Here is a 12,238-nt window from a genome sequence, read left to right as displayed (position 1 = left end):
GGTAAACCCTAGGTTGGTTTTAGCTTCAATTTGGGGGCTTTTTGAGGGTTTCGTGCACCTTGTCCTTTTTGGAATACATTGTGGGAAACCCTTTCTCTATACTATGACCTTTGGCCATCCCAACTATCAACCTATCAATCAAGCCCTAGGTCTTGTTTAGAATATATTAGGTCTCTGTAAAGAAAGCAAGTTGCCTCCTCTTGGAACTTTGTGCCTAAGATTGTGTCTTTTTTTGGGAAGGCCTCATTATGTCACCTTATAACTCAAGTCCTAGAAAATCTATTAGGCGACTTATACTGGGAGTGCTCCCATTGGTGAAAATCCATAAAGAGCAGGGTGTTTTGGTTGTGGTGACACTAGGCCATCACCCCATTGTTGTCACTTAGTCTAGTGTTTTGCCTTGTAGGGTACCCCTCTCCAAGGCTTTCTAGATTTTGCGGCAACATGATGCATATATGGGTTTTTGAAGTTAAAAATTGTTAATACTGATTCATCTCTCCTCAGTAATGTTGAATATTCCAACAAAGAGAACCCCTGCCCCTGAGAGAGTCCTTGGTCAAACAAGCCACTTCACCTGAACCTTTGACTCTTCCCAAAGATTTGGTCTCTTGTCGGCAATTTGAAAATCGATGATAAGCTGCTATGTTTGAGAGCAGCCAGATAGGGCTTGCATGAGTCTAAGTGTTAAAGAGGATATCGAATGTACCAAGAGTATCGGAAATCATGCTCGGAGATGACCTGAAAGATATGTTGCCATTTTAGAAGTCAACTGAGATATCTGATCCCTATCACCTCCTCCAACAAGACTTCATTTAGAGACCCTAGGTCGAGAGTAGCTTGGGGGGGGAGGGGTATTGTAAAAGGAGGCTGCCCCCTCAAAGAGGCTTCTGATTCATTCTTCTCTGTCATTCTCAAGGTGTGGAGATACTTCTCTTTTCTACTTTGATGCTATTTGGGTGTTTTTTGCATAACATGCCAAGGTTCTTCTACTTATAGAAGTGGTAACAATGCCAATCATACAAACAATATGTAGAAGATTCCTTATGATGTGATTTCCTAGTAGTGCACCATCTATCAGTTCATCTGAAAAGGTACTGATGAATCTCAGGTCAGGCTGCTCTTTGACACGTGATTCATAGAAAGATCATATTGCAACCTCCATTTACAAGGTTTTAAGAAGTAAAGTTTAAACTGTGTACAATGGAGAACGGTTTCTAATGCGGCTAGTGGTGGACAGTCACAAATATGATTCACAAATAATGTTATTTAAATTTTATATCACCTTAAAACATTTGAGCAAATAGTCCCTTAGATATGGCGATATTTTTAATGAAATCGAGAATGAGTATTTCTCTTTCCAAACAGCAAATGGAATAGAGACATTGCTCCTACACATATGCTGCGTGAAATAGTACATGGGCTCCTAGATGGGAGTCAGCATTTGAGTCTGATTAGCTGGAAGCACAGCATAATGAGGATGAGAACATGCAATACAGAAAAAATGGCCTATGAATAGAAACTTCGTACAGCTGTGCTTAATGCAGCTTTGGATGCCTATGATTTATCAAATTTATGCTGTGAAGTAACATCTTCATATGGCAAGGGCAAAATACTCTTGATCTTTTCTCCCTCTGAGAAACATGATTTGTTTGGTTTTCTTGAAATTTCTGTTTTTTAATCTATTTATCACGATTCACTATAGTTTTCCTTCAGCAGTAAATGTTACAGTTGAATCCACTTATTCGTAGAAGTAAATTAGCTTGAGCTGAATTGTCATATTCTTAAAGCAATAAACTGAAATATTATTATTTTTAGCAATGAATTGTGTTCTTATTTTCTGTATTTCATGAAGATTTTCCTGGATCATTGTCGATAATTTTTTTTAATGCTTTTTGCAGGGTCTTGTTTGGAAGGCGGCATTACTTTTTCTACTATTAGATGCATGTATCCAGAAAATCGTCTGGGTGTTTATACTTCTTTTGTAATTACTCCAGTATTTTCTTACAAAGAAGTGCTTTGTTTGTAGTGAGTAAACCTTAACATTTAAAGGCAGGCAATTGGTCTTCGATCCAAGCAAAATGCATTCGGAATTGTCTAGGAGCCCTGCATCGTTGTTGGTTGCAGTTGGGAAGGTACTTTGTTATATCACAACTATGGATGACATAAGATAGATACGAATGAATGCTTACCCTCTCTGTCTCAGAACATTTGTTTCTTTTCATTCCTGTGAAAGTGTTGTTTTACTTGATTTCAGCTAACGGATGTTTACCTTTTTGTTTTTAACTCCATAGCTCTTTAATTTTTCATTGTAAGAAAAAAAATTCTATTATCATTTTATATGAATTTGAGCTCTTTGCCAATTTCAAGCATTGTAACCACTACTTTATAGAGTTTGCGAAGCAGTTCCTTAAGTCATCTCGAAAGATGTAATTCTGTTCATTAGAAAGTTTATTGGAAAAGCATTGATAATCGAGAGCTTGACAATAGAAAGTTACTGTATTGTTACCTCCACGATCTACACAAAAATAAGTCAATCACCAAGCACAAACCCTAGGGCAACTTGAGAACACCACCCATTGTCATCTCATCAGTTATCCTCCTCACTTTAGGCTGGCTCTTCTCCAGCACAAGGGGAGATTCCCTCATAACACTACAAATCTCTCCTTGCAAGACTTGATATAAAATTCAGATTTGTAGAATAATGTACTCTAAAATTAAGGTAATAAAGTGATAGTAGACTATAAAAACCAGTGTCTATCTAGTGGGCGATGGAGTTAGGATCCAAGGACAAGAAGGATTTAGCATGATGGAGAAGATGTAACCAAAACACACATTGATATGCTATAGTAAGTCAAAAACAAATTTCTAGATTGTGCAAGAATAAGTGAGGGCCGTTGTGTAAAGTGCACCATCACAACCATGAGATTACTGCCAAGTAAAAACATGTTACCATGAACTATATAAAAATCAACACATATGAAACCCTAGATGAAGTAGATTGTGTAAGAACACCTTCTAATTAAATGATCAACCAACACCATATCATATCTTCAAATCTGATTTATCATGAGATCAAAGACCTATTCACTATTTGCAATGTCAAGAGTTAATATCTCATTTGAAAATTGATATAATAATGGTTTGGCCTCTTCCAAAAAGATTCTCCGAAGGTTTATCTTCTTTAAATTGGATGATTAATGTATTTCTCTTCTATAAAAACAACCAAAGAGTTTAGTGCATCATACTTTTCCTTAGCTTTAACCAACACAACATTAGAAGGTCATTTTGATATACAAAGACCAAATCATTGAATTCTTTTCTCATTTCGTGGTACCTCTCAACAATGCATATGCCTCCAAGTATTCATCATTTCCATATAGATGGGCCGCCTTACTAGAATATAAACATCCCAATGTTGCGATAATCATGATCGGGATTAAATCAGCGAGGGTCCGAAATTGGAAAAAGTCGTGAAAATTGGGAAAAAATCGGCAAATGCAAAAAATTCCTTTTTTTTTTTATATCTAAAGCCTCCACAACAAAAAAATAAATGCATTGACACATGAATATGAAAAGAGAAGTAATATATAAGATGTGTAATATGTCTAGTTCTACATCACACATAACAATGATCATGTCATGAATACTATGTCCTTGTTGAAGAATCTAGGGCAATTAGGTTAATAAGATTCTTCTCACAATGATAACTCTTTGTGAGGTACTTTTTACTTTTTCTTATTAGCACAATCTTCTCTTGTTATTATTAGAGAGTGTTTTCTTACTTCATCAAATAGTTACCAAAACAAAAGAGACAAGAACACAAGATGTTGGTTTTTTGCTAGGGCCAAAAGCTCTCACTCTTTGAGAGGAAAACCCACACAAATTCTTCTTATAGAGATTCCAATTGACGAATACCAAGACCAAGACCCTTGACCTATAAGCCACTCCAAGACCAAGACACTAGTTCTCTACTATTTTCTTCTTCTTGATTCCTCTTCTTCTTCGACCTACTTAGCACTGAGATCATCTCCCCAATGAGATGAGACATGTCAATGTCGTGTCACCAAAATGTGACCTTTGCAACAACACTGAAACACATTGATTCAACATTGAACAGTAGCTCCAAAATTTCGCTGTCCCTTCATCACTCCTTGCTGACCCATTTGAACTTCTCTCCTTTCTCTGTAATCCGAATCTCAAAGGGATCCAAATTCCCTTGACTATGAGATAGCTCCGTTCTGTAGATTCCACAAAGATCTTTCCAATGTCCATCCGAATAACACTGAGATGTATCCGAACCTCAATCTGCCTCTGTCCATCCGAATTCAGAGATAACTGTAGCCTCATTTGAACTTCAGAGAGAGATATCCGAATCACTGTACTTGTAGCTAGTCCTTAGACTTCTTCACTGTTCGATCATCTTTTCTCGCTGCTCCTTCCATCCGAATTAGTCTTTGTTCTATGGATCCGAACTGTATTCTTGTTATTACCCATCCGAATTCAGAGGATAATCCAAATTACTGAATTGAGGAAATGCGAATTACCTTGGTGCCTATATATAGTGGTTACTCATCATAAATAAGCCGACTTGAGTGTATGAAGGGATGTGTCTCTATATAGTGAGCCGACATGAGAACCTTATTCATTTCAAGGCCGACATGAGATGTGGAACTGGTGCTTGTCGCTGGAGGGCTTCTAGACACCTTTATTGACTCATATACATGCTCAAGAAGAACTCTTCATACATGACATTAATTCTATGATTCTATTAATAAATCCTAATGCTTTCAATGGGAACCATCTAAAATAAAATCACTTGCTCATGAAACCCATGAAGCAAGGCTTACAATAATAATATTATTGTCTTCATTACATCATTTACAAAAGTCACAATGACATGTCATTATGAAGACCGAACCTAGTTACACTTTCTTCAACTCTCCTTCTTAACTAGGGAGGTATTGATAATGGTACTTGGTTATTCTCAATCTGAAGAATTTTTCATAAGAAGAATTGGATTGGTAACCCATCTGTATAGCATCATAGTAACCAACATTGTTTCCATAGTAAGGCCTTGACTAACAGCTCTATCTCTCATCAGATCAAAGCACAATGTTGGCGAGACCAATGACTATAGACACCTTCATCATTGTCTCTCAAGGTACATATCCACCCAGGTGTTCACTAAGTATGACCTTCTAGGACTATTCTTATCTTGAGTTCCCCACCCTCAAAGAATATTGGTCCTCTTGCGTACTCTTATCTTGGAAGCATCGAATGCTAGATGACTACCCAATTCTCCATTCTTACTTCCCAAGTGAAGACAAGAATGTTGTGTCTATCTCTCCCTCTTAACTACGGAAGATATGCCCATTCTTGTAAACGAATGTACCCAAGCTCCCTCTGATCAGGGACTTGCCCAAAATCCCTTTTAATTAGGGACTTGTCAGAGCTCCCTCTTAACTAGGGACTCTCCTTTTAATCAACAACTTCTTCTTCGTGGGTCCTTTAACTGCTTGATCAATTTCTTTCCTTCATGTCATGAAATTCAGTGGAGCTTCTTCCTTGTAGGGCATTAACCGTCAATCACTTTCCTCGGTTCGTCATGTCATTCCTTTCTTCATGGAAATTGGCCTTCTTGGTACATATCTGGAACCTTCTTCATATAGCTACTTCTTTCTCGCCATACTTCTTTCAAGAATTTCCATCCATCGCATGAATGCTAGTTGTACTTGTACTTACAATTCTTGTTTCGGTAGCCCTGCATGAACTCATCCAGATTTTATTCAAGAAATCAAAACATAACATTAAATCAAATAGTACCTTATGAGATGGCTCTTTATCATGACATCTTCTTGTAGGTATCAACATGCTGCATACATGTTGACACATCTCCCAAATATATCCATTTTCAAGGGTCTCCATCTTTTTCATCAGAGTCTTCATATCTTTCGAGGAGACTTTCTAGTCAAATCTTCTTGTTCTTTTGGATGTTGATCGCCTTTATCATGGTTGCGTATCTCATGATCTCTTCCTCTTACACATTCCATTCCTAGGAGCTTCCAATCAGAGTTCCTTAATTGTAGTCAACCAAATCATATTTCATATGAGGACATATTATGTTGATTTCATCTAGTGCGACTTATGCCTTTCTGCATCCTTTCAGAGGAGGAGATCCTGTTCCCTTGATCATGCTTCTCAAGATAGAAGTAGTGATCCATGTTACTTGCAACCATACGACATGACTTTATAATATTGAATTCAAGCATACATACCTCATTTTACCTTTAGGTCATCTAAGCTTCTTCCAGCAGCTTCCTTGATTGAAAAAATGTTAATTTTTGGTATGTTCTTATGCTTAAGAGCAATTTACTTCAATTTTTTTGTTAGCCCAATATCAATGTACAGTTTAGCAATCACATTAGCATGATAGTAAAATGCAGCTAGGACAAAAACATAGACAATAGAAGACAAGCCAAGACAAGAGGACACAAGATGTGGCACCAGCCAGGGACAAACCCCAATGTGGGGAAACCCTTGATCAAATCTTCTTATGTTCTTCAATAGTTCAGCAGAGAGAGAGATAGTACAAATATACAAATTTGAGATTTTATGACAACAGTAGAAAGTGCATCATTATGACAGTCTTCAATCATTAAGAGTGTTGTAGCATGTCCTCATGCAACATTCCTCCAATTGCTTGCTGCTCCAACAATTCTGGTTAGGGCACAATATGCAGCCCTAAACTCCCTTGACTGTGATGAATTGCTGATCTGATAAGGGAACCTGAAGTTGTCCTAAACTTCCTTCATAATCTGCAAACAATCCTAACAGAGCAGCTCTAAGAAACCCTTGCTATGATGCTATGGTTGGTGGTCTAGCACATAGCAACACTGTAGTAAATGTCCTCAAAACAACATCAGTATATATGAGCATCCAATCTGCATATGAAACTAGCCCTACATAGATCTGATCCAAGTCTGAGGGAAGACTTCTTCAACACACAACCTCACCTTATGACTGTGGCTCTTATTCCTTAAAGGTAGACTTTAACCCATACCTGGAACAACCTCTATCATTGTGCTGTCACCTACAACAATCTGACCATGATGCTTTTATGCTTCTTGTTGTTGTGCTGGGGTTTATTTTGGTTGCTGCTAAGGTCCCTTCTTTGCTGCGGTTAGGGTTCCCTTGCTGGCTGTGGATAGTGACCCTAACGTCCCTTGCTGCAGATTATGCCTGCATATGATGCCTCCTTGACTGCGGCCAAATCTAGGCTTTGATAACAGCTGCTAAGACTCTCTATCAACTGCGTATAAGTGTCTCCTTTGCTGCGGAATAAGGGCGTCACAAATTGTGGCTAGGACTTCATTCTGAGCTATGTATTAGGCTCTTTTCTTGACAGCGAATAGTAGCCTTTTTAGAGTGCGAATAGGTCTCCTCTTTGAGCTGTGTATAGGTCTCTCTTGATAGCGGATTAGGGCAACTTTAGGACTACAGCTAGGGAATGTATGAACTGCGGCTAGGGCACATCTAAACTGCAGATAGAAGCCTCTCTTCACTGCGGCTTGAACTCCTTTAGGACAGTGTATAGGGCTTCTCCTTAGGACTGCAATTAGGGCTCTTTCCTTTAGACCTCTCTTTCCACCAAAACCCAAACGAGTGGAGAGAGATCACAAGAGATGAGTGTGTCAAATGACTTGAAGACCTCTTCTATTTATAATGCAACGTTGAGGATAAGTTGGGGTAATTTGGTTGCTGGCCGACCTTGACAAATTGTCAATAATACAAATAAATTCATATCTCCATAAATACATGTCGGAATCGGATGATCTTTAGATCAATCCTACACCTCTCGAAGAGAGGAATCCAAGAAAAATATCAATTGTCATAAATAAGATGACCCACATGGAGTTTGGCCCTAGTTGCCAATTTTAACAAAAGATCTTTAATTGGGGAGAACTCCATTTGCTAATCCATCTGCCAGTCTGTACTATCTCTGCCACCAATGTAGTGCCCTGAATACTCTTCTCTGCTTCGCTGAACTATAAAGAAGAAGAAGTGATCGAGAATGTATCATACCAATCTCTACTGACCCGAAGTCAGTCCCATATAAAGAGAGTGTCTCATACCACTCTTACTGATCCGAAATCAGTTCCAAATAAAGTGAGTGTCTCATACCACTCTTACTGATCCGAAATCAGTTCCAAGTAAAGAGAGTGTCTCACACCACTCTTACTGATCCGAAATCAGTTCCAAATAAAGAGTGTTTCATACCACTCTTACTGACCCGAAGTCAGTTCCAATTGATCTCAGATCACTATCATCCTAGCATAGGGAGTATGGTAGTACACGATGCGTCCATCGGTAGTACTATGGTCCCTATTCTCATTTCCCTACTCTTTGGCTAGATGAGAGGTACTTCCCATGAGTGCCAGACTGCATGGATAGGATGTCTCAGCAGGAAAAGGATGAACCACTCATCCTGCCTACATGTCGCCATGGGGTCTCCCAAGGGAAGGTTGAACCACTCACCCTGTACACAACAAATCACTAGGGGAAGGTTGGATGACTCACCCTATGATTGTGTTTCAATAGGAGAAGGATGAACCACTTATCCTGCCTACATAGCAAACCACTAGGGGAAGGCTGAACCACTCACCCTATGGTTGCTCATTGCTCCGAGAAGTACCTAAGCCCCGCGGAGCTCCCAGAGCTCAATATCCATATCATATAGGACCCTCAGAAGAGGGTCTCTCGTCGACTCCTAGTTGTTCTCGGAAAGTCAAGAATTTGACCTTTCCCAGGGGCTTCGTCAGAATATCGGCGACTTGTACATCAGTCCCAATGTGGTGGAGCTTTATTGCTCCTCGTTGTACCATATCCCGAATAAAGTGGTACCTGATGTCTATGTGCTGAGAGCGATCATGAAATATGAGATTCTCTGATAATCAAATCCCACTCTGGTTGTCATAGAGGATCACGGTGGTATCTAGCACATGTCCAGACAAGTCATTGAAGGGCTTCTCCAACTAGACAGCTTCACACGAGGCCATACTTGTAGTTATGTATTCTGTCTCAACGGGGCTCAAAGAAACCGACTTCTGCTTCCTGCCCATCCAGGATATTGAAGCAGAACCCAAAGAGAAACATCACTCAGAAGTGTTCTTGCAATCCACCACACTGCCTGTCCAATCATCATCAGAATAATAATGCAGCCTCTCAGTTCCGACAGTGTATCTCAGTCCATGAGCGATTGTGCCCCGAAAATATCTCAGAAGATTCTTAGCACCAATCCAATGTGAGTGATAAGGCTCAACCATATATTGGTTCAACATGCTGACTGCAAAACATATATCCAGACGGGAGTTCACCAAGAACATGAATGCTACTATGAGTTGACAAAACTCAGAGGCATTTCCTAATTCAGGTCTAGCAACACTACCGCATAACTTCTTAAAGTTAAGCTCCATTGGGGTAGTCACAGGCTTGCAGTCCACCATTTCAAATTCAGAATCCAACTCCCTCTTACGTCTGTAAATGAAAGGGTTTGCACCTGTCAGAAAGAGGTCATCCATATAAAGCACCAGTATGAGAGGTCTATCATCCACAACCTTAAGGCAAAGGTTTGGATCAGCTTCACTCTTAATGAATCCCAGCTTCATCAGATAGCTATCGATCCTCTCATACCATGTCCAGGGTGCTTGCTTCAAACTATAGAGAGCTTTCTTCATCTTATTTATATGAGATTCTTGATCATGAACCCCAAGCCCCTTGAGTTGTTCCACATCTGTGGTCTTGCTATTACTTGAGGGGAATGGTCCCCTTTTAAGCTTTCCCTCGGTACATCCCAGACATATACCTTCATGCTCTTCTTTGAACTCAGGCATCCCTGTCACCATCTATCTTACATCGGGTAGGGCTTTACAATGAAGATGGGCAGACCTCTGGTGAGATGTGTCACATGACATGGTCCCCAATGGACTTCCCGCAACTTGATACAAAGTGCCAATCCTAAACCCAAGAGTAAAAGCATCTTTAAAATTCCTTTTCCAAGCACGTACCTTTCCATTGATGAATGCCACCTTGTAACCTTTGTCTTCCATTGCCGAAATGGACACCAGGTTCTTCTTGAGATTCGGTACATATAGAACTTCTTGTAAATGAATCATGTTACCCTGATTCAATTGAAGGGTAACATTTCCTACACCCTTTACGGGATAGGTGGTATCGTCTCTAAGAATAATCTCCAAGTTTGTTTCTTTCTCTATCAGATTAGAGAGTGCTTCCTTGTATCCGATGAAGTGCCTTGAAGCACCACTATCAATAAGCCAATTTCCCAAAGTGTCCGAAGGAGAGGTAGAGGAGAGAGCCGAAATAAGATAATACTCCTTTTGCCTATTAGAAACAACATTTGATTCTTCATACCTGGAGTTCCTTGCTTTCTTGGAGGGTCGACCATTTCCTTGATGTCCCACATTCCTTTTTCCTTTGCCATTGTACCTGTCATTCCTTCGATCATTATTGTTGAATTTGCCCCTAGAATGATTGTGATCATCATCATGTGATGTGTCCCTTATATTTGGACACTCCCTTGCTTAGTGGCCAAACTTATTGCAAGCAAAGCATCTCCCTTTCCTTCCTCCCTTAGATCGAGGCTTTCCATGGAAATGACCTTTAGACCCTGCATTGTTTCTCCTTTTGGCATGAGCGGAGAAAGCAGTAGGGTTACTTCTGTTAGAGGGCATCTCTTGCTCCACCATCCTGGTTTCTTCTTGAATGCATCTTAACATCGATTCTTCAAACCCTAGAATTTGATCATTATTGATAATAGTGGTTCTAAATATATACCACTCAGTTGGGAGCCCTCCAAGGGTGGTAATAGTAAGTTTCCTGTCAGAAATGACTTCTCCGATCGATAGAAGATCATTCTTGATCTCAGTCTTAAGAAGTAAGATTGAATATCCTCGTCCTTGCCCTTCTTAATATACTTCAACTTATTTTTGAGGAACAAAATTTGATTTGCATCACTAACCTTGAACATGCTTACCAATCTGTTGTAGATTTCCTTGGAGGTGTTTAGATCGGAAATGTAGGCCAGGAGATGCTTGTCAATGGAATCTCTGATAATTTTCTTCGCTTTGACTTCACCCTTGGTGTACTTGTTCTTTGTAGTAGCCAATGCATTTGATGGAGGCTCAGGGATTTTACCCTTCACATAATCCATCACTTCTTGTTCTTCCAATGTCAGATCAAGAGACATCTCCCATCCGTGATAGTCAGACTTTTCACGGAACTTGTGTTCAGTCGGGAAGTGGGATAAGGAACCCATTGAGCCTTTGACCTTGTCCAACTCTTGCTTGGGATTTGTCTTCACCTGAGCTCTGATACCATGCTAACTTTTGGTATGTTCTATGCTCAAGAGCAATTTACTTCAATTTTCTTGTTAGCCCAATATCAATGTTCAGTTTAGCAATCACATTAGCATGATAGTAAAATGTAGATAGAACATAAACATAGACAGTAGAAGACAAGCCAAGACAAGAGCAAACAAGATGTGGCACCAGCCAGGGACAAACCCCAATGTGGGGAACCCTTGATCAAATCTTCTTATGTTCTTCAATAGTTCAGTAGAGAAAGAGATAGTACAAATATACAAATATGAGATTTTATGACAGCAATAGAAAGTACATCATTATGACAGTCTTCAATCATTAAGAGTGTTGTAGCATGTCCTCATGCAACATTCCTCCAAGTGCTAGTTGCTCCAGCAATTCTGGTTAGGGCACAATATGCAACCCTAAACTCCCTTGATTGTGATGAATTGCTGATCTGATAAGGGCACCTAAAGTTGTCCTAAACTTCCTTCATAATTTTCAAATAGTCCTAAGAGAGCAGCTCTAAGAAACCCTTGCTATGATGCTATTGCTTGTGGCCTAGCACATAACAACACTATAGTAAATGCCCTCAAAACAACATCATAATATATATGAGCATCCAATCTACATATGAAACTAGCCCTACGTAGATCTGATCTAAGTCTGAGGGCAGACTTCAACACACAACCTCACCTTATGACTGTGGCTCTTATTCCCTAAAAGCAGACTTTAACCCATACTTGGAACAGGCTCTATCACTGCGCTGTCACCTACAACAATCTGACCATGATCCTTTTACGCTTCTTCTTGTTGTGTTGGGGTTTCTTTTGGCTGCAGCTAAGGTCCCTTCTTTGTTGCGG

At 39.7% G+C, this 12,238-nt stretch overlaps 1 protein-coding gene across 3 annotated transcripts in view; it reads left to right on the top strand.

Moving 5' to 3' along the window:
* The window catches only part of LOC149178831 (protein ARV 2-like), a 434,005-nt gene that overhangs the window by 181,286 nt on the left and 240,481 nt on the right, over positions 1-12,238 (top strand). For all 3 annotated transcript variants that reach the window (XM_089420450.1, XM_089420452.1, XM_089420451.1), the window contains exons 5-6: positions 1,899-1,944; positions 2,050-2,132. In XM_089420450.1, coding sequence (XP_089276576.1) covers positions 1,899-1,944; positions 2,050-2,132 — 129 coding nt within the window. The remainder of the gene's footprint in view (positions 1-1,898; positions 1,945-2,049; positions 2,133-12,238) is intronic.

The sequence above is a fragment of the Pinus tabuliformis genome, chromosome 4_1 (assembly GCF_031772625.1).
Source record: "Pinus tabuliformis cultivar Carrire ecotype Pingquan chromosome 4_1, CPIR1, whole genome shotgun sequence".
In the NCBI taxonomy this organism is placed as follows: domain Eukaryota; kingdom Viridiplantae; phylum Streptophyta; class Pinopsida; order Pinales; family Pinaceae; genus Pinus; species Pinus tabuliformis.
This window is presented reverse-complemented; position numbering and strand designations above follow the sequence as displayed.